At 39.6% G+C, this 21,866-nt stretch overlaps 1 protein-coding gene across 8 annotated transcripts in view; it reads right to left on the bottom strand.

Annotated features, from left to right (window-relative positions):
- Positions 1 to 4,810: 4,810 nt before the first annotated feature.
- The window catches only part of vps8 (VPS8 subunit of CORVET complex), an 82,339-nt gene continuing 65,283 nt past the window's right edge, over positions 4,811 to 21,866 (bottom strand). For 5 of the 8 annotated variants that reach the window (XM_055502780.1, XM_055502779.1, XM_055502781.1 and 2 more), the window contains 8 exons: positions 21,637 to 21,712; positions 21,471 to 21,553; positions 21,170 to 21,250; positions 20,180 to 20,349; positions 18,712 to 18,880; positions 6,477 to 6,530; positions 6,272 to 6,352; positions 4,811 to 5,652 (listed from right to left, as the gene is read on the bottom strand). In XM_055502780.1, the coding sequence (XP_055358755.1) occupies positions 5,527 to 5,652; positions 6,272 to 6,352; positions 6,477 to 6,530; positions 18,712 to 18,880; positions 20,180 to 20,349; positions 21,170 to 21,250; positions 21,471 to 21,553; positions 21,637 to 21,712 (840 nt within the window). In that variant the 3' untranslated portion in view covers positions 4,811 to 5,526. Of the gene's footprint in view, positions 5,653 to 6,271; positions 6,353 to 6,476; positions 6,531 to 9,091; positions 9,173 to 11,928; positions 12,026 to 18,711; positions 18,881 to 20,179; positions 20,350 to 21,169; positions 21,251 to 21,470; positions 21,554 to 21,636; positions 21,713 to 21,866 lie in introns of those variants that run through there. The other 3 variants (XR_008692671.1, XR_008692670.1, XR_008692672.1) reach the window with 3 other exon arrangements.

Raw genomic sequence — 21,866 nt, forward strand, 5'->3', positions numbered from 1 at the left:
CCCTGGACCCTGGAGAACTAGCCAACTATAGGCCCATTTTAAATTTACCCTTTATTTCCAAGATTCTTGAAAAAAACGTGGCTAAACAATTATCTGATCACCTGAGTGGGAATAACCTGTATGAAGATTTTCAGTTAGGATTTAGAAAAAATCATAGCATAGCATAGCTTCGGACAATGGTCTAGTTTCTGTCCTTGTCCTGTTAGATCTTAGTGCTGCATTTGATACAATTGATCATAACATTCTATTAAAGACACTAGAACATAGAATTGGGATTAAAGGAACAGCATTGGAATGGTTTAAATCCTATTTGTTGAACAGATTCCAGTTTGTTCATGTTAATGAGAAATTCTCCACAAGGATTAGCTATGGAATGTCACAGGGTTCTGTGCTTGGTCCAATTTTGTTTAGCCTATACATGTCTCCTCTAGGTGAGATTATTAGAAAGCATTCTATTAATTTTCATTGTTACGCAGATGATACTCAGCTATATATGTCCTTGGAACCAAATGAAACAGATCAAATAGTCAAAATTCAGGGTTGTTTAAAGGACATAAAATCCTGGATGTCCCAAAACTTCCTTCAACTGAATTCAGATAAAACTGAAATTCTTATTGTTGGGCCTAAAAATCTGAGAGAGACACTATTGAGTCAGATAGCCACCCTGGATGGCATAACATTAGCTTCAGATTCTACTGTGAGGAACCTTGGTGTCATCTTTGACCAGGATTTCTCTTTTCCATCATACATTAAACAAATCTCCAGAACCGCCTACTTTCATCATCATACTTTCAGAAATATAGCTAAAATCAGAAACATCCTCTCTCAGAGCGATGCAGAGAAACTGATTCACACATTTGTTACCTACTACTGTAACTGCTTACTCATAGGATGTCCTAACAGCTCCTTAAAAAGCCTACAGCTTATTTAAAATGCTGCAGCCAGAGTTCTGACAGGACTTAGAAAGAGAGATCCCATTTCTCCTACATTAGCTTCTCTGCACTGGCTGTCTGTAAAATGTAGGATAGAATTTAAAATTCTCCTACTCACCTACAAAGTACTCAATAATAAAGCTCCTTCTTATTTTAAAGACCTCATAGTTCCTTATGCTCCCAGCAGAATGCTTCGCTCTCAGAGCGCTGGGCTACTTGTGGTTCTTAGAGTCTTTAAATGTAGAACGGGAGGCAGAGCTTTTAGCTACCAAGCTCCCTCTTCAGGTTCGAGAAGCTGACACTATCCACCTTTAAGATTAGGCTTAAAACCTTCCTTTTTGATAAAACTTATAGTTAGAGATGGTTCAGGTCACTGGCAATGATTGTTAGTCACAGGAACCATCTCTTAGTTAAGCTGCAATAGACATAGACTGCTGGGGGACTTAATTTATACACTGAGCGCCTCTGTTTCCTTCTACCTCTTCTGTCCAATAACCTCCCATTGTTGTTCTATGTTCAACTAACCTTGTCTCTTTCTCTCCAGTAGTTGTGCTTCTCTCTCTCTCTCTTTCTCTCTCTCGCTCTCTCTCTTCCACCCTGTCCTCACCTACAGGTATCATTGGACTCTAAGTTTGGTGTCTGTGATGGGCAGCTGAGGATCCAACCATTCTGCCTGTATCCAGTCCCTGGTCCAACCGTCCTGTCTGTGCTCTGTTGTTGCTTGTTGTTGTTGCTCTGCTTTTCTCTCTCTCTATCCCCTCACCCGAACCGGTCGAGGCAAATGGCCGCCCACATCCAGCCTGGTTCTGCTGGATGTTTCTTCCTCGTTAGAGAGGGAGTTTTTCCTCTCCACTGTTGCTGTCAAATTAAATGATTGCTGTATGTGGGAGTTGTTGGGTTTAGTTGTGTGAGGTCTTAAACCTTACTTTGTAAAGTGCCTTGAGATAACTTTGTTGTGATTTGGTGCTATATATATAAAATTGAATTGAAATTGAATTGAATTGTCATTTATATAGAAGATACAAATTTTGTATACACTCGTGACCTTCGTGGCCTTTTTTGCCAGCTTGGGTGAGAGGTTCATTTCATTAGTGAGGAGAGAAGGAGGAGAGTGCGTCTCACTCTTCCTCTGAAAGTAGAAAAGACGGTGAGGATCCTGCTCTCCCTTAAGAGTGGACAGCAAAAAATGGGCAAGTCTGGTCTCCATCTCCTTTTAGCACTTTGCGTTGCATGCAAGCACCCAATGGCATGATTCCAGGGCCCACAATCTGTGGACCCTGTGTGTTATCTTTGTTGTTGAAGTTACAAATGTGTTGCAGTTTTCATAAAATAAATTTTCTCAGTCATGAATCATTGCTCCTTTTAAAAATGATTGACCACACACACAAACAAATTCATTTTTGGGCCCCTGGTAGTCACATTCTGCCATAATATAACTGGTAAAATTATGAAATCATGAAACTCATGCATGAGCCTACAATGGAAAAGAGGCTGAATCTGGTAAAAAACAGTAAAAATGTCAAATATTACCTTTCTTCAAGATGGGATGCTGACATCCCAGAATGGATGGTTTTATAGTGTGATGGCAGTGAGATTAAAAAACGCGGTTTACATTAAAGTCTATGGGGCGTTTTTTTAATGCAATCTTTGGCATATCCAAAACTCTGATCAAAACCAAAACCCCATCCTCCTACTATTTAGTTTATGGAAAATAAACTTGTTTTTGCGTTTTGTCAGTACTTCAAATAGAAAAACTGGCATTTGAAGGGTTAAAATTCGGAAGAAAATAAAAAGCTTGGTAGTTATGGGCAGGTCGGAAGTTGTTTAAGTAAGTTAAAAAAAAAAGCAAATATTGATGTATGATGATTTTATAGCCATTTTTATGAGCGCGGCACAAAAAGGCCACGAAGGCGGTCAAAGGGAATCTTTACAGTCTCTGTAAGACACCCCCTGCCGATAAAAAAAGCTATACTGCAGAAAGTCTTGAACCATGCACCTTCTGTACTAGATACACTGTACTAACCCACTGAGCCACCATCTAGTGAGCTGTAAGTGTGGGAGGTTAGTGTTTTTAAGATATAAAGGGAGGTGGGGTGCTATGACCCCAGGTAATTTATGTGGCTAATGATTTTAGGTTTATTTTGTTATCTTACTGTTTGTTATCTTATCTACAACAATACAATACAATGCATACATGAAATATGTTTTATCACAGCCAAAGAAGGGGTCAACAATTCAGTTAATAATTCAGTGTGGTAGCACATTATGTGCAGAAATCAGCTTTCTACACTTTGAATATATTGGTGGGGAAAAATCAGGGGTGGGAAAAATTACCATATAAGAAGGACAAACCTTTTTACGCCATCCACAAGACCGGAAGTGGCGTAAAAAGCGGTGTCATGACTGGCTAAAAATGCCTTTCTTTGTGCCATTAGTCATTTTTATACTTTTTCTGGCGCCGTAAAGATCGCCATCGAGGTTGCTAGGACACCGTTCTTTACGGCGTATGATGCGCAGGCAAGTGACGTATTATTGATGACCTGGCTTGCGATAGGCTCATACAACTAACCACGAATATCAGACTGCGCGTAATGAAGTACTCGCTGTCTTCTAAATAATCTACAGCGGGACCTCCAGCCATTGAATATTAGTGTTGTAAGCGTATGCAAGGAAAAGAATGGCAGACTGAGCATTTGCACTCCAGCAGGCTGGCTCCACCCTCCTCTGAGGCCCGCCACCCTCTCAGCCCGACTGTTGCTGGGGCAGGTACAGAGGAAACCTGGAAGTTTGGACTGCTAGTTGTTGTCTGTGAGCCCATAGCAAATAAACCACCAGTCTTAAAAAAGGAATGACTGATAACTTCTCTGCATACAAATTATGGAGGAGTGTCCCTTCATTAAAAAATACTACCGACAGGGAAATGTTGTGAGTCAGCATGGAAGCTAACTGGTTTCTTTTTTCTTAGTTTCCTCTTGGTTTGTTTGTCATTTCAATTCTTCTTATGTCGTTTCCTGTTTTCAGTTTGATTAGTGTCACATGTTTTAGTTAGTATTTAAGATCTCTCAAGGTCTCCTGGGACCATGCCTGGGTCGTGGTATCTTGCTTCGTGTCCTGTGTTTGTCCAGTGTGTGTGTGTGTGTGTGTGTTTTCAAGTTTTGATATACTAGTTAGTTTTTTCCTGCTATGCAGTGATTTTGAGTGTCTTAACTATGTGTCGGTGTCCCTAGCGATTTGTTACCCTGCTTTCTACCAGCGCTTTGCGTTTGTAATCTGCCTTGCATTTATTTTATTAATTAAAACTATTGGTATTTATTAGTTTGTCTCTGGGTTGTTACATTTGGGTCCTCACTCTCTGGTTTTGCTTGTAGGCCTTAGAAGCCTTCCCTCTCCTGCCCTCAGTATGTGCTACTCCACTTCTGGTTTTCCCATGTATAACAGGACATCACACATGAACTCATATTGAGACTAAGGTTACACATGTTCTGTGGTCCCAACAACAGTTTTACTTGTTTCTAAGATGATACAAAAACACAGTCTTCCATGTCTTGAATGAACATTTGCATAAAGAGGAAGAAATAAGGGAACATTTTGTAATAACTGGTTAACCAGTTTTGACAGGAAAACTTCTTCCTTTGGTAAAGTGACACAAAATTCTTCCTTCCAGAACTGTTCTGGCCCTATTCTTTGGGCTTCACAGCTCTCTGATATTTTTCCAAAGCAACCTTACTCTGCTAATCTGTAGGGTTTTGTGTCTCTTAAATTATATATGTTTTAGGTTTTTTTTTCCTGCTGCAGCATTTCTACTGAACTTTAGCTGGTGGACATCCATTCTGACATTATCATGTTTGGATAAAAAATTGGACATTTTGATACATCCATCTACTTCTGAGTCCACAAATAATTTTATTTCCAGCATAAACACTGTATTGATACAGGGTACATTTGATTAAGCTTCTCTTGGTTCATTTGTAAACTGTGCACATACACAAGTTTACACAACCTTGTAGGGGATTTACAGCATGTGAACTGCTTTAAAAATAATAAAAATGCAACAGTGAATATTGGCAGTTAAAATAACGAACGTGGTTATTCTCTGTCTGTACCTTTCTACAGGTATCCCAGCCTCAATGTTTTCATTGTAGAGCTACTGGCCATACCAACCAGTATCTTTTCTTCTCTCTCCTCACTATCTTCTCATCCTAACTGGTCAAGACAAATGACCACCCACCTTGAGCCTGGCGGTGCTACTAGGTGACAGTAAGACCATACAGAATTACTAGAAAGTTAGTCCTCTGAAATTTCAGATTGGTCCTTGTTCAAAAATTTGTACTTAAGATCTCTTTTAGTAGTATTAAACACATAATCCTCCTCACTGAAAAGTACAAGATTAAGGTAAAAAGTCAAATGTATTGAGATATTTCATAAGAATTTACTTTTCCCTCCGGAAGCTCTGCAGTTACGTTAAAATGGGACAAACCAAAGCAAGGTTAAACTACAGAAAAAACTCATTCAGTGAAATATTTATGAGAAAGAAAATCCTTGAACAACATCAAATCTCTCAATCATCCAAAGCCCTTTCTTGATCTGTCAGGCCCTACTCCTCTAGCAAGGGTGGAGGAGAGAGTTTGAGTTTCAAATTATCTGCCACAGGCTGAGAGAAGAGTAACAGTTCTTTCATGCCACTGCTGTGGCTGTGGGACAGTTCTGAAAGTATTGACAGCTGCAAGAAAAGAAGAGAAAGCAAAATCAAAACCGCATAGTCCAACACTGATAAAAAATAACCTAAATGATCTACTATACTAAGGTAACTAAATGCATCAGATTCACACAAGACTTGTCTTTGTATTTAGTACTTAAATGTCTCTATGTAAACATAAGTATTTGCTTTTAAAGTTCACTTAATTTTTCTTGTAAATTCTATTCAAATGAAAAAAATCAACAAAATAATTTTCTGTTGTGTGCATTTAGGAGATTGTCAAGGAGTACAAAATAAAATATGTTGAGGAACAAATGCACAATGTCTTGTGTTCAAACAAGACGTGTTTTCACGTTGTTCACGCGCTTTTAACCCTTCGTCTTAAACGTAGGTGCGGATAATTTGTCGATTTTTACCGGCTTACAAGATTCATGCCGCCAAGCACGCCCAAGATGTTTACACTGTGCAGAGCCGACCAAACATTTTTCTGTGTATGGTAAATATACAACGAGAACTAATGCGGTTTATGAACCGGTGTCGATAATATATGGAAAAAAAACTATTTAAAATTTTAAATCTAGTGGGTGCGGCTTAAACTTGGGTGCAGTCTATAGTCTAAAATATGAATAGGCAGTGTTCCTACTCTGGATGGTCCTCTGTATAAACTTCGCAATTGATCCCAGGACTGTTCCTGCTGAAGGTCCAGTGATCCCTCGACAAACACCTGGACCAAGCAAACAACAATTACAGCAAAAGTAATATTGCAAAATGTTGTACATCTATGCGTACAGAGTTCAACAAATTAAAGCATTAAAGTACAGCAGATAGAATAGACATGGAAAACCTACCTTCTTTCTGCCCGTCTCTGCTCCTGTGTCGGGCTGGACTGATGTAACACAAGTCTGAAATGGGAATGAGGCTGTCAGCACATTCTCCACACACTATCATAATATACATTTAAATTAACCAATACAATTTTAGATTCTTAGGTCTTAAATGGGTATCTCCAAGGATGCTTTAGTATGTGTACCATTTACTAGAACATTTTGCCAGCCTATTGCTGTTATGGTTTGGCCCTCATACCCCCACTCATATCTAGTTGTTTGGTCCTAGTGTTGTCTATCTTTCATTCTTGTTGTTCCAGCCCTGATGTCACTTCCTGCTTTGTTCCATGTTGTAATTAGGTCAATCATGTTGACTTTGTTTGTTTTGATTTGAGTATTTAAGTTCCTAGTTTGAGTTTAGTCTTTGTTGGTTCCTCATCAATGTTACATGGTTGTTACCTTTCTTCACGCGTACCTCTTGGTTCTGTTTAGTCCTTGTCCAGGTTTGTTCACTTCTGCTGTGAGTCTGCGTTTGGTGTCTCTGTGTTTTTTGTTTAGGTTATTAGTTATTCGTTTGAGATGCTTACTCTGTTTTAGTTTTTGTTACTAGTTGGATTCATTTTTACACTTGTGTTTTCCTGCATAGCAGCGCTTTTAGTTCTAAATTACCTTGTGTGTTTTTGTGGTCATTTATTAAACCCGTGCATCATCAGTCCTGTCTGTGGATCGTTGCGTTTAGGTCCTCCCTTCTCTCGTAGCTTGTAGGCTTTAGTAGCTGGTTCCCCGCTCATGGTGAGCATTTTGCGTCTCGTTCGGCCCGTACTTGTAACAATTGCAGGCTATAACAAACAACCACGGACGCACACATTCACACGTACGGGTAATAGAAAGTAGCCAATCAACCGAACCACGTGGAAACAGAGAGATCATCCAAACTGCACACAGAGAGGGACCTGGGCCGCCCTGGAAATCAACTCACACCCTCCTTGCTTTGAGGCGACAGCGCTGCCTACTGCACCACCATGCAGCCGTGTATAGTTCAATAGTAGGTCGAACTGTATGTAGTAGAAGTACAGGTTACTCTAAAATTGGGATGACGGTAAGCGTGACGGGATTGGCTGACTGACGGTGTGTGACGTGTACAGATGGGAAGTTCAGTTGCTTTAACCAACTCGGATCTTTAACTCTCAATCAGTAAAGTGGTCATAGTTAAGTGTTGGGGCCAGAGCGGGCGACATTGAGTCTTATCTTAAGCTCCTGTCTAAGGATAAGCGTAAGTACGCTAAGATCGTAATACACGCAGGAGCTAATGACGCCCGGTTACGCCAATCGGAAGTCACTAAAACTAACATTGAGTCGGTGTGTTCGTTCGCCAAAACAATGTCGGACTCTGTAGTTTTCTCTGGACCCCTCCCCAATGTGACCAGCGATGACATGTATAGCCGGCTGTCATCGCTCCACCGCTGGTTGTCTAGGTGGTGTCCTGCAAACGATGTGGGCTTTGTGGCTAATTGGAGCACTTTTTGGGGAAAACCTGGGCTGATTAAAAGAGATGGCATCCATCCCACGTTGAACGGAGCCTCTCTGCTTTCTAGTAACATGGCCATGTTGCTTAGTCTCCCCACTCCGTGACAACTCAGAGTGGAGCCCAGGACGCAGAGTCGCAGTCTTACACGCCTCTCTGCATATTCTCTACAGCCGCCACCCACTCTTAGTCTTAGTTATCGCATAGAGACTGTGTCTGCTTCTCGACCACCTAAACTATACAAGTCACAAACAAATCAAAGAGGAGTGACTTACCAGAATTTATTAAACATCAAAACAGTTCCTCTTACAGAACAAAGTAACAGTAAGTTAATGAAGTGAGGTTTATTAAATCTCTCTCATCTAAATCCTTGTTAATAAATGACTTGATAAGTGACCATCACCTAGATCTGTTCTGTCTCACTGAAACCTGGCTGCAGCAGGATGAATATGTTACTTTAAATACGTCGACTCCAAAGAGTCACATCAACTATCATGTTCTAAGAAGTACAGGTAGAGGTGGAGGAGTAGCAGCCATTTATAAATCAGATTTATTAATTACTCCTAAACCTAAACATAGTTATAACTCATTTGAGAGCCTCACTCTGAGCCTTTCTCACCCAGACTCTAAAACTCAGAAGCCAGTTGTGTTTTCTATTGTTTACCCTCCTCCTGCTCCATATTCGGAGTTCTTAACTGAATTCTCTGAATTCTTATCTGACCTAGTTCTTAGCACAGGTAAAGTCATTGTAGTGGTAGACTTTACCATTCATGTAGATGTTGACAGCAACTGTCTCAGCACTGCTTTTAACTCCTTAATAGACACTATTGGTTTTACACAGCAGGTAAATGAACCCACTCATCGTTTTAACCATACCCTTGATCTTGTCCTGACATATGGGGTTGAAACTGATCATTTAATAGTTCTTTCCCAGAACCCTCTGTTATCTGACCATTTCTTATTAACTTTTGAATTTAGCACAATTTACCTTACAATAGCTGGAAAGAAATGTTACTATAGCAGATGTTTATCTGACAATGCTGTTGCCAGATTCAAGCAGATGATTCCATCATCTTTTGCCTCAATGTCTTGTAGATACACAGAGAACAGTCACCTTAATCCTTATGAACAGGTTGACTGTCTTGTAGATGATGCTGCAGCTTCTCTACGTACAATGCTAGACACAGTGGCTCCTCTGAAGAAGAAGACAGTGAATCAGAGGAGGTTAGCTCCATGGTAAAACTCAGATCCGCAGCCTAAAGCACAGGACCAGACAACTAGAAAGACACTGGCGTTCCAACAAAATAAATGTAAACTGCATTGCATGGAAGGACAGTCTAATAAAATATAAAAAAGCACTTTGTGCTGCTAGAAAAATTATTCCTCCCTAATTGAGGAAAACAAAAACAACCCCAGGTTTCTTTTCAGCACTGTAGCCAGGCTGACACAGAGTCAAATCTGTGTTGAGTTTACTATCCCTTTAAATCTCAGCAGCAATGACTTTATGAACTACTTTACTAATAAAATTATCATCATTAGAAAAAACATTCAGCAGCGACTTCTTCCAAACGACAGAAAGCACTGTCTAGATCCATCAACTTTAAATATTCCAAATCCTCTGTCTATCTTGACAGCTTATTCCCCATAACTCATATGGAGTTAACCTCAATAATCAACTCTTCCAAGTCGTCCACTTATCTTTTAGATCCAATCCCAACCAGATTACTCAAAGAGGTTCTACCTTTAATCAGCTCGTCCATATTAAATCAAATCAACCAATCTTTACAACTAGGTTATGTACCACAGGCTTTTAAGGTGGCTGTGGTCAAACCTCTATTGAAAAAACAACCCAGGACCCTGGACAACTAGCCAACTGTAGGCCCATTTCAAATTTATCCTTTATTTCCAAGATTCTGGAAAAAATCGTGGCTAAACAATTATCTGGCAACCTTAGTGGGAATAACCTGTACGAAGATTTTCAGGCAGGATTTAGAAAACATCATAGCACAGAAACAGCTCTGGTTAGAGTCACTAATGATTTTCTATTAGCTTCGGTCAATGGTCTAGTTTCTGTCCTTGTCCTGTTAGATCTTAGTGCTGCATTTGATAAAATTGATCATAACATTCCTTTACAGACACTAGAACACAGAATCGGGATTAAAGGAACAGCATTGGGATGGTTTAAATCCTATTTGTTGAACAGATTCCAGTTAGTTCATGTTAATGAGGAATTCTCCACATGCACAAGGATTAGCTATGGAGTACCACAGGGTTCTGTGCTTGGTCCAAGTCTGTTTAGCTTATACATGTCTCCTTTAGGTGAGATTATTAGAAAGCATTCTATTAATTTTCATTTTTACGCAGATGATACTCAGCTATACATGTCCTTGGAACCAAATGAAACAGATCAACTAGTCAAAATTCAGGGTTGTTTAAAAGACATCAAATCCTGGATGTCCCAAAACTTCCTTCAACTAAATTCAGATAAAACCAAAATTCTTATTGTTGGGCCTAAAAATCCAAGAGAGATACTATTGAGTCAGATAGCCACCCTGGATGGCATAACATTAGCTTCAGATTCTACTGTGAGGAACCTTGTGTCATCTTTCACCAGGATCTCTCTTTTACATCATACATTAAACAAATCTCCAGAACCGCCTACTTCCATCTTAGAAATATAGCTAAAATCAGAAGCATCCTCTCTCAGAGTGATGCAGAGAAACTGATCAATGCATTTGTTACCTCTAGGCTGGACTACTGTAACTGCTTACTCATAGGATGTCCTAACAGCTCCTTAAAAAGCCTACAGCTTATTCAAAATGCTGCTCCCAGAGTTCTGACAGGACTTTGAAAGAGAGATCACATTTCTCCTACATTAGCTTCTCTGCACTGGCTGCCTGTAAAATGTAGAATAGATTTTAATTAATTTAATTTAATAAAAGATTAAATTCTACTACTTACCTACAAAGTAATCAATGATAAAGCTCCTTCTTATCTTAAAGACCTCATAGTTCCTTATGGTCCAGGCAGAACGCTTCGTTCTCAGAGCGCTGGGCTACTTGTGGTTCCTAGAGTCTTTAAATGTAGAACGAGGGGAAGAGCTTTTAGCTACCAAGCTCCTCTCCTCTGGAACCAGCTCCCTCTTCAGGTTCGAGAAGGTGACACACTCTCCACCTTTAAGATTAGGCTTAAAATCTTCCTTTTTGATAAAGCTTATAGTTAGAGATGGTTCAGGTCACTGGCAATGATTGTTAGTCACAGGAACCATCTATTAGTTAAGCTGCAATAGACACAGACTGCTGGGGGACCTAATTTATACACTGAGCTCCTCTGTTTCCTTCTACCTCTTCTGTCCAATAACCTCCCATCATTGTCCCATGTTTAACTAACCTTGTCTCTTTCTCTCCAGTAGTTGTGCTTCTCTCCCGCTCTCTCTCCTCTACTCTGTCCTCACCTACAGGTATCATTGGACTCAAAGTTTGGTGTCTGTGATGGGCAGCTGCAGATCCAACCATCCTGCCTTTATCCAGTCCCTGGTCCAACCATCCTCCCTGTGCTCTGTTGTTGCTTGTTGTTGCTCGTTGTTGTTGCTGTGCTTTTCTCTCTCTCTATCCTCTCACCCCAACCGGTCGAGGCAGATGGCCACCCACATTCAGCCTGGTTCTGCTGGAGGTTTCTTCCTCGTTAGAGAGGGAGTTTTTCCTCTCCACTGTTGCTGTCAATTTAAATGCTTGCTGTATGTGGGATTTATTTGGGTTTAGTTGTGTGAGGTTTTAAACCTTACTTTGTAAAGTGCCTTGAGATAACTTTGTTGTAATTTGGCGCTATATAAATAAAATTGAATTGAAAAATTAAAGTGAACGGTCATTTTGAGTCATTTGTTCATTTGGTTCACAGCAGGCAGTGCTTTAGGTTAAGCGTTTTGAGACTGTTGCAGCACTCAAGTCTTACCTCTTTAATAGAATAGGCTGCATGCAGCTGTTATGTCCTGTAGCACAGTGGTTTAAGTTCTTGACTCTGAAGTGGGGGACCTGGGTCCGATTCCTGTCTGAGACATGTTTATGAAATCACATTGTTTTATAAATATTTGTATTTCCCAGATAAAGTGAGTTATATGCTATATGTATCACTATATTAGTAATCTATATCAAAGATTAAGAACTTTTAGAAAGTTTCAGTTTTTCGAGTAGGATGTATACAGCCCCTCTGAGCAGTGATTTAAGCAGCTAGTTTAGCTCAGTGGCAAGAAAGCGTCACTCTAATGAAAGAATTTCTGGACGGAAACCCGACTAGAACAAGTCTTTGAACAATATTCAGAAGACGCATTTACAGCACTGTAGTCATGAGTAAAACACTTTATATTTTTTAGTGAAATCAAACTGCTTTTGTTTTATTTGTGCACATTCAGCTTTGCAACTTCTTTGCAGATTTGATTAGCTATACATTGAACACATCGGCTAGTTTCAGTAATGTTTCAACTGATTAATTACGAATAGTTAATCAGAATATTTTACAGTATAATACTGCTTGTTTATGCGTTTAGTTCTTAATATAACTACCTGTATATTGATTTCATTCAGATGAACTGAGTTATAAATTTAATATATCAGCAACTTTCAGCTATATTATAAAAGGGTCATCTGTGACTAGACATTCACACTGTTGTACACTAGCAATTAACCACACACACTTCTCATAATAAAAGCACAAATTCAGATCTTTAGCTTTACACAGCAATATTGCTGCTTTCAACTGGTTTATTATGACTTTATTATATGACTATTTTACAGTTTAGTAATTAGGCATACACTTCCAATACACCACCAATTCAAATCTTTAGACAAAATAGCACATTTTCTGCTTTTGACTGATTAATTATGATTAGTTAATGAGACTATATTACTGTTTAGCAATGCACATGCTTTCTCAAATGCGCCAACTTTTCCAAATCTAAAATTCAGCTACTTCCTCTGCAGCTACTGTCAGCTGTTTTAAATGTTTCCACAACATTTAACTATTCTTTCAGCTCTTGGACTCTATTTACCTATTTTGATATATTCAGCTATATTTCATCAAGTTCAGCAATCCATTACATACTTCCTTCTTTTCAGCAATTCTTCAGCAATACATTTAGCATGGAAGCATTCAATGTGCATTTTTCTATGGAAATGCTTTATCTTCTTATTCCGCCCTTTTTTCAATCGCTATCTACTTCATCGTAGAAATGTCGTTGTTCAACGTTAAAAACGTGCGTCATCGCTAGATGATCAAGGCTATTACTTTTCACGTTTTCAGCTTTTCAATTTTTAACTTTATTCAACTTTTTTCATAGTTTTTTTATAATGGTCGTCTATGGGAATCATTGTTAAACTTTTTATCAACTTGGCTCTTTTCATCAACGTCTGTCATCATCATACTTTGGCATAGAAACGTCACTTCTTCAAGCGTCACAACTTCTGTCTAATGGTGTGTATGGCTATACCCTCAGACCTATACTTTAGTCGCCATCGATCTCAAAGCACAAAGAGATTCTGAATTCCTCCCATAGACTCTAATGATAATTTTCGGCAGACATCTGGGTAAAAAAAAGGGAGGACACATATTTTGAAATTATGACTGTGGTTACAAGCTTTCGTCCTCAAACATAAAATTAACTCTAGTTGTTCAGGGAAGCCTTGGGATTCATAAAATGAAATTATTTTTGTAATATTATATTATTATTATGGTTTTGCTGGGATAAGCCTATTTTCAAGAGTGAGCGGATCTTATTTCTATTGGTTTCCCTTTTTACTGTCATTAGACTGAAAATTGATCGCTTCTCCACCTGGCAGGGAGCATTAACAAGGCATGTCAGGGGCGGGGGGTCAGTGCTTCATGCAACGGGCTTACGTGGACCCTGCTTAAAGCATGCAGACATCACACATCATTCAGGCAGCGGTTCTATGCTGCTCCGTCTGGACACTGAGTTCTTGACAAATTTGTTGAAAGTATGTAATATATTATTTCACACCACATTGCTTATACAGTCGTAGCACTTCAAAGTGACCACCTTTTTTTTTGCAGTATGCGCGCGTCGCCAGCGCGCCACGGGTGCGTCCCCGACTAAGGATTTTTAATCCTGCAGCAAGCTGAAAAAAATCAGGGTGCTAGTCTCGTTTTAACCACCAGGTGGCGCAAAGATGTGAGGTCTGACTGTTCATTCTGTTCATATCTGTGTCTACACATGAAGCACAAAAAACTATGTCATGGTATTGTATCATTAAATGTAGAGTAGTTCATTTTTAAATATTATAGATTATTATGCGTCTTTGCTCGCTAGTGCGCGCTTGTTTTCAATTGCCAAAGCTGCTGATGTTTTTACACAGTTCCCAGGCCAGCCGAGAGACACAGTCCCTCCTCCAGCCAATCCAATAGAATAATATAAGTATAATAACATATAGGAATAGGAATCTATATTTATTCATCAATCTGTGTTATAAATATATTTTTTGTATATCTGTACTCGTCTTCTGGTTTGTTCATGAGGAAAAAATACAAAACAAACTGGATTTTCATTTCAATTCGTCCTCTCTTGATATGAGCGACAAACGGAATTCAAGTGTTGTTGTTTTTTCGACACGAGGCACAGAGTTGGATTTAAAGCAGGTTTTTCGTTTTGAGAAAAAAAGCAGTGAACGAAAAACTAAGTCGTTCTCTCGTTATAGCAGTTTTTAAGTTTAACCAAACTCTTCAAATTTACTCAGACCGCAATGACCTATAGTTTGCTCTGACTCTGAATGAAACGTAAGAGCCTGAATGACAGATGATGTGTCCAGAAAGAGCTTAAAAACAAATGTATGCATGTGATAATGCAGGCAACGAGAGGATCGGGGAAGTGGCGTCACCGTCTGAAGCAGACAGTGGTGTGACGTTCCAACGATGGTGCTGAGGAGCCACTTATTCATAGGCAGATGACTTGGATCAAGTTGTCAATACGCGCTAGTGTTTGTTGTCAGTTGCTGATGTCGCTGCTGTCTTTATACAGTATGTCCTCGTGTTTAAGTGTCGGGTCCGTGTACGTTTTAACGGTTTGATTTCCCCCTCCAGAATAAAAGCTGGGAAGACGAGAAAACACGTCGTTTTAGAACGTTTTAAACTCAGAGGACCTGTTAATGTGTCTGGACACGCTCCCAGTAAGTCCAGTAACTTCGTATTGTAACGAGAAACCCCCACCATCTCGTTTAAAAAAGGACAAACGGCATTTATTCAAAGCAGCGTGTTAAAAACGAATAAACGAGCTGAAATCGGTATTTTCAAAACCAGACAAATTAATGGATTTAAAGCCGTTTCCAGTTTTCTTGTTTTTGGGGAAAACGAGTTGACTGTGGCATTGGAGCATTTTGCCAGAATGAGCTTTGCAAAGAAAGGACACTTGGTTTCCAAACCGCGACCTAAACATCCCCTTAAACTCCACGTTTGGGGAATGATTTCTAGGTGGGGACCAGGACCGATTATTTTATATGATTATTTTCGAGGGGATTATGGATAGACTGTTTTTCAAAGAGTCCATAAACAAACGCACAGTGGGGCCATATATTAGAAAGTATTTTCAAACACGGCATCGGTTTTTCCAGGACAATGATCCCAAACATGTCGCTGCAAGAGCCTGTCTGGAGGCGGAAGGAATCAGATGGGTGCGCACACCGGTAGAGTCCCCTGATCTGAACCCCTACTAATTAAACAACATCTTCTTTCTAAAACTAATGGCCTTTTTCTTATGCTCCTGACATTGAAAAACCTTTCACTTGACTGCTTTTAAACGCCGTTCTTATGGACGTTCGCATAAAATCTGTAAGAGGATTTTATTTAATCTAAATACAGTAAATACATTGTATTAAATTTTTTTCTATGGCACGTCAGAACGTCAGGACTCAGCAGATCAACAACGCATTAATGCAGCAGCTCGTTTGTTTTACATGTGCTTATTACGCACAATAAATGTTAACGTTTTTTACTGAATGAAAACGAAAATAACTCCTGCTCTGCAGCATAAACCACTTTGACCACTTTTAAGGTGGTCAAGTTAAACAGTTAAAACAGTAAGACATAGTCAATGTGTCCTTTAAACAAAAGCTGCAACATTATACTTTACCGTAATGACATTTACCACAATATCTGCAGAAAAACAAACTTTTATTGCACAGGCAACACAGTGGATTTGGAACTGGCTCGACGCCGTAAACACGGCGTCTGATGTTGATTCAGTCGCAAAAGCAAACTTCACATCCCACCCCCTACTCCGTATTGGCACAGAGACATTAACATATGATCTCCACTCGGTCAATAGGTGTAAAATACTCCGAGACAAAGAAAAAGCTCCATGGGAGATCGGGCAGCGTGATCAGCTGCACCTACGTAGGCTGTGGGACGCCAAAACCTTTCACTTGACTTTTTTTAAACGCTCTTCTGATGGTATTTCACACAAGTCTGGCAGACTACCACTGCTAACTTGTAGAGAATATTATATAATAAAAATAAATAAATTGTAATAAACTCTCTCTGTGGTATGCCAGAACGCCAGGACTCAGTAGATCTGCGACTCATTAATGCAGCAAGTTGTTTGTTCTGCATATATTGATTCTGCGTGAGTAATAAGGCCTGTTTTACACTTATTTAGCCGAAGACAAAACTCAAAAGAGAGACACCCATCAAGTTTTAACAAATGTGCAATAAAAAATATAAACAGAAAACGCTTGAAAGCGTTTCCACTTTATATTCTGTTTATTTCGTTATCACTCCTTTCACCTGTACCATAAGTCATTGCAGAGCTACAGCCATGTTCCTACAAAGTTAACCAGCTCTTTATTTTGTTATTCCCTCTTTCATGTCCATCTGGTGAATGAAAGTGGGCGCGGCCATCCACGTCCCAGAGCAGGGAAACTGGGGGAAGGGGAAACACACATCAACACGCAGGACAAAGATCTGCGTTTCTCTGCCTGCTACAGCCTCGCTGCGTTGGGTTGTTAGTGTCCCTTTCACCTGTACCATATGAAATGTGTTCCTACAAAGTTTCATATCTGTCTGATAAATAAAAGTGGGCGGGGCTATCAGTCCCGTAGCAAAGGTAAGCGCTGACTGTGGGGGCTGGGCGCATCAACATACAGGACAAAGACCTGTGTTCCTCTGCTACAGCCTCCTCTTACAACAGCCTGTTGCTTTGGCCCGTTATTCCCCCACTTACCTGTTCCACATGTTGACAAAGTTGACCAGCCGCTTTCTTGTAGACACAAAACTCTTCAAAGCATTTTACTTTACATTCTGTTTATTTCGTTATTCATATAAATGTAATTGCAAATGCTGCACTGAGCTCTCTTTTGCTTTGATGAGTTTTGTGTCTACATAAAAGCGGGCAGAACAGCGTCCATGCGTGTATCACCGCTGAAAGCGGCTGGTGAACCTCTTGGGAACATGGCTGTAGCTCTGCAGTGACTTTATGTGGTACAGGTGAAAGAGAAAATAACAAAATAAACGGAATATAAAACGGAAACGCTTTCAAGCGTTTTCTGTTATTTTTTATTGCACATTTGTTAAAACTAGATGGGTGTACTGTCTTTTTTCGTAATTTTTGGTGACCTTACAGTGCAAACTGTGTAGAATTTTTTTTTTGTAAATAAAAATTATGTTTGCCCTGTTCAAACCTGGGGAATAAAAACGATTCTGAAAGCAGCTGATCAACTTTGTAGGAACACATTTCATATGGTACAGGTGAAACGGAGACTAACAACCCAACGCAGCCGAGGCTGTAGCAGGCAGAGAAACGCAGATTTGTGTCCTGCATGTTTCCCCATCTCCCCAGTGTCCCCGCTCTGGGGCGTGGATGGCCCCGCCCAGTTTCATTCACCAGACGGACATGAAAGAGGAAATAACAAAATAAAAAGCTGGTTAACTTTGTAGGAACACGGCTGTAGCTCTGCAATGACTTTGTGTGGTACAGGTGAAAGGAGTAATAAGGAAATAAACAGAATATAAAACGTAAACGCTTTCAAGCGTTTTCTGTTCACCCAAACTCGATGGGTGTACTGTCATCTTAATTTTTAGCATTTGCATGTTGTTGTATATGAATAACGAAATTAACAAAATCTACGTTTGAAAAAACTGTGAAGAGTTCCGTGTTTACATGAAAGTGGGCAGAACCACGTCCGTCTATGACTCACAGCCGAAAGCGGCTGGTGAACCTCTTGGGAACATGGCTGTAGCTCTGCTAAATAATACAGGCAACCAGCCCTATTAATCATTTGTTATTATCTTGTATGCCAAAATATAAAAATGTTCAGTAATTACAACTTCTGCTTCCACCGGGATTTAAACCCAGGGCAAAAAATTGACACATCACTGTTGAACAATAAACAAACCATTACACGACAGAGGTGTTGATATGTAACTCTACATGGGCCTACATAACATGAGTAGTGTCACAAAGGCCAGTGTGGAGGCTGATCGCCACCTATAGGCCAAAAAGACGTAACACAGCTCCTACACGCTAAAAACCCGGTGATACCGCGCTGCAAATGCAAACAGATTGCGGTAAAGGCTGACACCTTTAAGTGCTACGACTGTACATGACACATATGCATATAGATACCCTGTTATTATATTACAGCTTTAAAATGTCCTTGACCTGTGAAAACTAGGTCACGGCCTAGATTTCTTATTTTTTGTGAAATTTCATGTCCAAATGGCATCACACATACTCACCTGTGCTAGAGACCTGCTGCTGCCCCGTTTCGCTTCTGCAGCAGGGCCACTCCTCCCTCCATGGCTAGAAGAACACTTGTAGCAGCTCCACTGCTGTTGTTGCACTAAAGAACAGCCCCACCCATAGTCCTTCTGCTGCAGGCACTGGAAATGGTACAGGTGACCGCAGCTGACAAAACAGACAAACACACACACACACACACACACACACACACACACACACACACACACACACACACACACACACACACACACACACACACACACACACACACACACCAAGTCCATCAAGGTCAAAATCCATTCCCCTTACATTATTAATTCAGAATTCTGAATACGTTTTTTTTCAGGGTCCATATCTTCATCCGCTTCATGCTTGATGTTTGTTTCCATGCTTATCACAGATATCAGAATATGTATACTTATTTATACCACTGAAGGTCCAGCCTCTCTATACTCTCCTTGCCTCGGTGTGCTGGTTTTGGGTTGTGGGTCCAGTTTCCGAGGAAACGCAGGAACACGATGTCTCCCCTCTCTCTGGCCTCCATTAGCTTCGGCATTAGCTGCCTTCTCTTTATCCTCACAGCCTCTGTTTAGTCTTAATTTATGTAGATGTTCGATCCTTTTAGCTTCTTCACTTGTTGCAGTATGTGTGCCATATCTTTTTCTTTCATCAGCTTTAGCACCACCGCCCTCGATCCACGATCAGGTTTCTCGACTCTGTGAGCCCGCTCCATCTCAATATCATGTTGAATTTGCAGTTTATCCTTTAGTATTTCCTTCACTTTACATTCTGATTCCATCCAGCTTCCTCCTTAATTCCTTCGAATATCAGATTTTTCTTCTTGGACTGGGCTTCTAAATACTCTATTTTATCTGTAATGGTTAACAGACTCTCACATGTATTGTAAACATCAGCCCTCATTTCCTTACTTTATTCTTTCTGCTCTCCCATGGCTTCTTTGATTTCATCCACATCTTGCTGGGAAAACTGCAGACTTGTTTTCAATTCCAATACTTCTCTGGTCAACTTGTCCAGTCTTTTATTATTTGACTCCATGAGTAGTTGCACAAAGCTTTTGAAGTTGTCTTGTTGGTTCAGCAGCGCAGTGTACATATGCTTTTGTTGTTCCAACATCAACTTCACTCGTTCCTCAGGAAACATACTCCTCTTCTCTTTCTATTTAGCTATCTCCTCTGTTTTCTCGGGTGGAAGCACAGCTTGTGCCCTTTTCCTTCTTGGTGTTGTTTTAGTTGGCAAGCATCAGGGGAAGCAGAGAGAAACATGTCTGCTCTTCTCTTTTTTAGTGTGTTTATTGCCAATGATATTTCTTTTTAAAAATTTTGCTTTGTCTTGGATGCATGTTAAACATTAACACAGAGGTGTCATACAGAGTGTCATACAGAGTGAACATTATCAATAGATAGCATGAGGAGCTGGAGTTGTCACTTCTCTAGAGTGAGTTACCTGAACACAATGATCTCCTCAGGAGAAGTCTGCCTTCTCCTATACTGCTGGAGGCAGATATTACAGTAGTCTTGTCTAGGATGCAGTCCTCTTGTAACAGCAGCGCGCAGATGGGCCAGAGACCAATGGAGATCATGGTTTAACAGAGTGGTTGTAGTTTCAAGTAAGGTCTAGAATAGATAAAACAAAATGTAATCAAATATTTTAAAATATAAAACAAATATAATACTTTTTATAAATTGTACACTGTGCACACAGTAGTTTAAATCTTTGTTTTGTTCTTTAATTTTTTAACTGTGCTCTTTTTCTGGCCTATTTTGTTGTGACATTTAATTAAGATTTTACATAAGATTACTTTGCATTTTATTTCAAGTATAAGTACAAAACTTGTAAATAATATAATAAATAACTTGTATGTAATAGTGCTTAATGATATAATTGTTTTTTAATTGCATCTATTAAAAAAATGTAATCATTAAAAAATCAAATCTGTAATTCTGTTTATGTAAGTAAACAGAATTACAAGTTAAGGCAAGTTTTAACACCGGATGCCTTTCCTGCAAGGTGCTAACCACTGAGCCACGGCCGGGGGTATTTGATATTTTAATAGGAATAACAAAAATACAACTGCATATCTAAATGTAGAAGCAGTGCCCTGAAATGATGAATTAAGCATTTACTCTTTCTTAAAAATCCTTGTGCAATTATTAGATCTGTTAGATTAATAAATCCTTGTGCAATTATTAGAAAGTGTAATTTAACACATTGCAGATGTTAAAAAATAGGCTAGGTCCTAGCCTATTTTTATTATAAGAAAAAATAGGCTAGGAAGATTATTAACAGCAGGTCCTGTATTAATGTATTAGAGAGAGCACCTAAAAAGACTCTTTTTAGGTGTCAACAACCTAAAAGACTCGCCAACAACACAACAATAATCTGTAAACCTTTTAAAGACTTAAAATGCACACACATACACAAACACGCTTTTACCTGTTCATAGTTAAAAGTGTCCAGCATGCCCAGGATAAGATTTTGAATCTCAGCCAGCTTTCCTTTCCCATACACTGGGTCCTGATACACACCAAAAGGTAGAGACCTCATCATGTCAAGAGTACACAGAAGAAAAGAGGCCTAGTGGCTTTAGGGAAAAGACCCTTTTGAGACCACTTGAAAATACTCTAACCAACTTGCACAAAATGTTCACACAGGTTAACTATTGTGTGGTCAGCATAAACGTTAACTAATACTTTAGAGTAAACATGGTTTAGAAAGATGTGATTCACATACGTACCAGCAATAACCGCTGGATAACAGCGGGAAGAGAGATAAAGCCACTCATACAGTTGAGAATCTTCATTGTCAGCTCTTTTAATACTGAAATAAACAATCATTAACATCTTTAGATGTAAGATAATATCTTTGGCTGAACAAACAAGTGTGCCTGCGCATGTGCTTACACTCCGATGTGTGCTTGGACCCTTTTACTTGTTTCTCAGAAGCCATCATGGTCTCCAGTATTGGAAACCAGAGAACCTGTGACAAAAATTCCTGTAACAAATTAATGGTTCCTGAACACCCCTCCCAACACACACACACACACACACACACACACACACACACACACACACACACACACACACACACACACACACACACACACACACACACACACACACACACACACACA

Source organism: Betta splendens, chromosome 15, assembly GCF_900634795.4.
Source record: "Betta splendens chromosome 15, fBetSpl5.4, whole genome shotgun sequence".
In the NCBI taxonomy this organism is placed as follows: domain Eukaryota; kingdom Metazoa; phylum Chordata; class Actinopteri; order Anabantiformes; family Osphronemidae; genus Betta; species Betta splendens.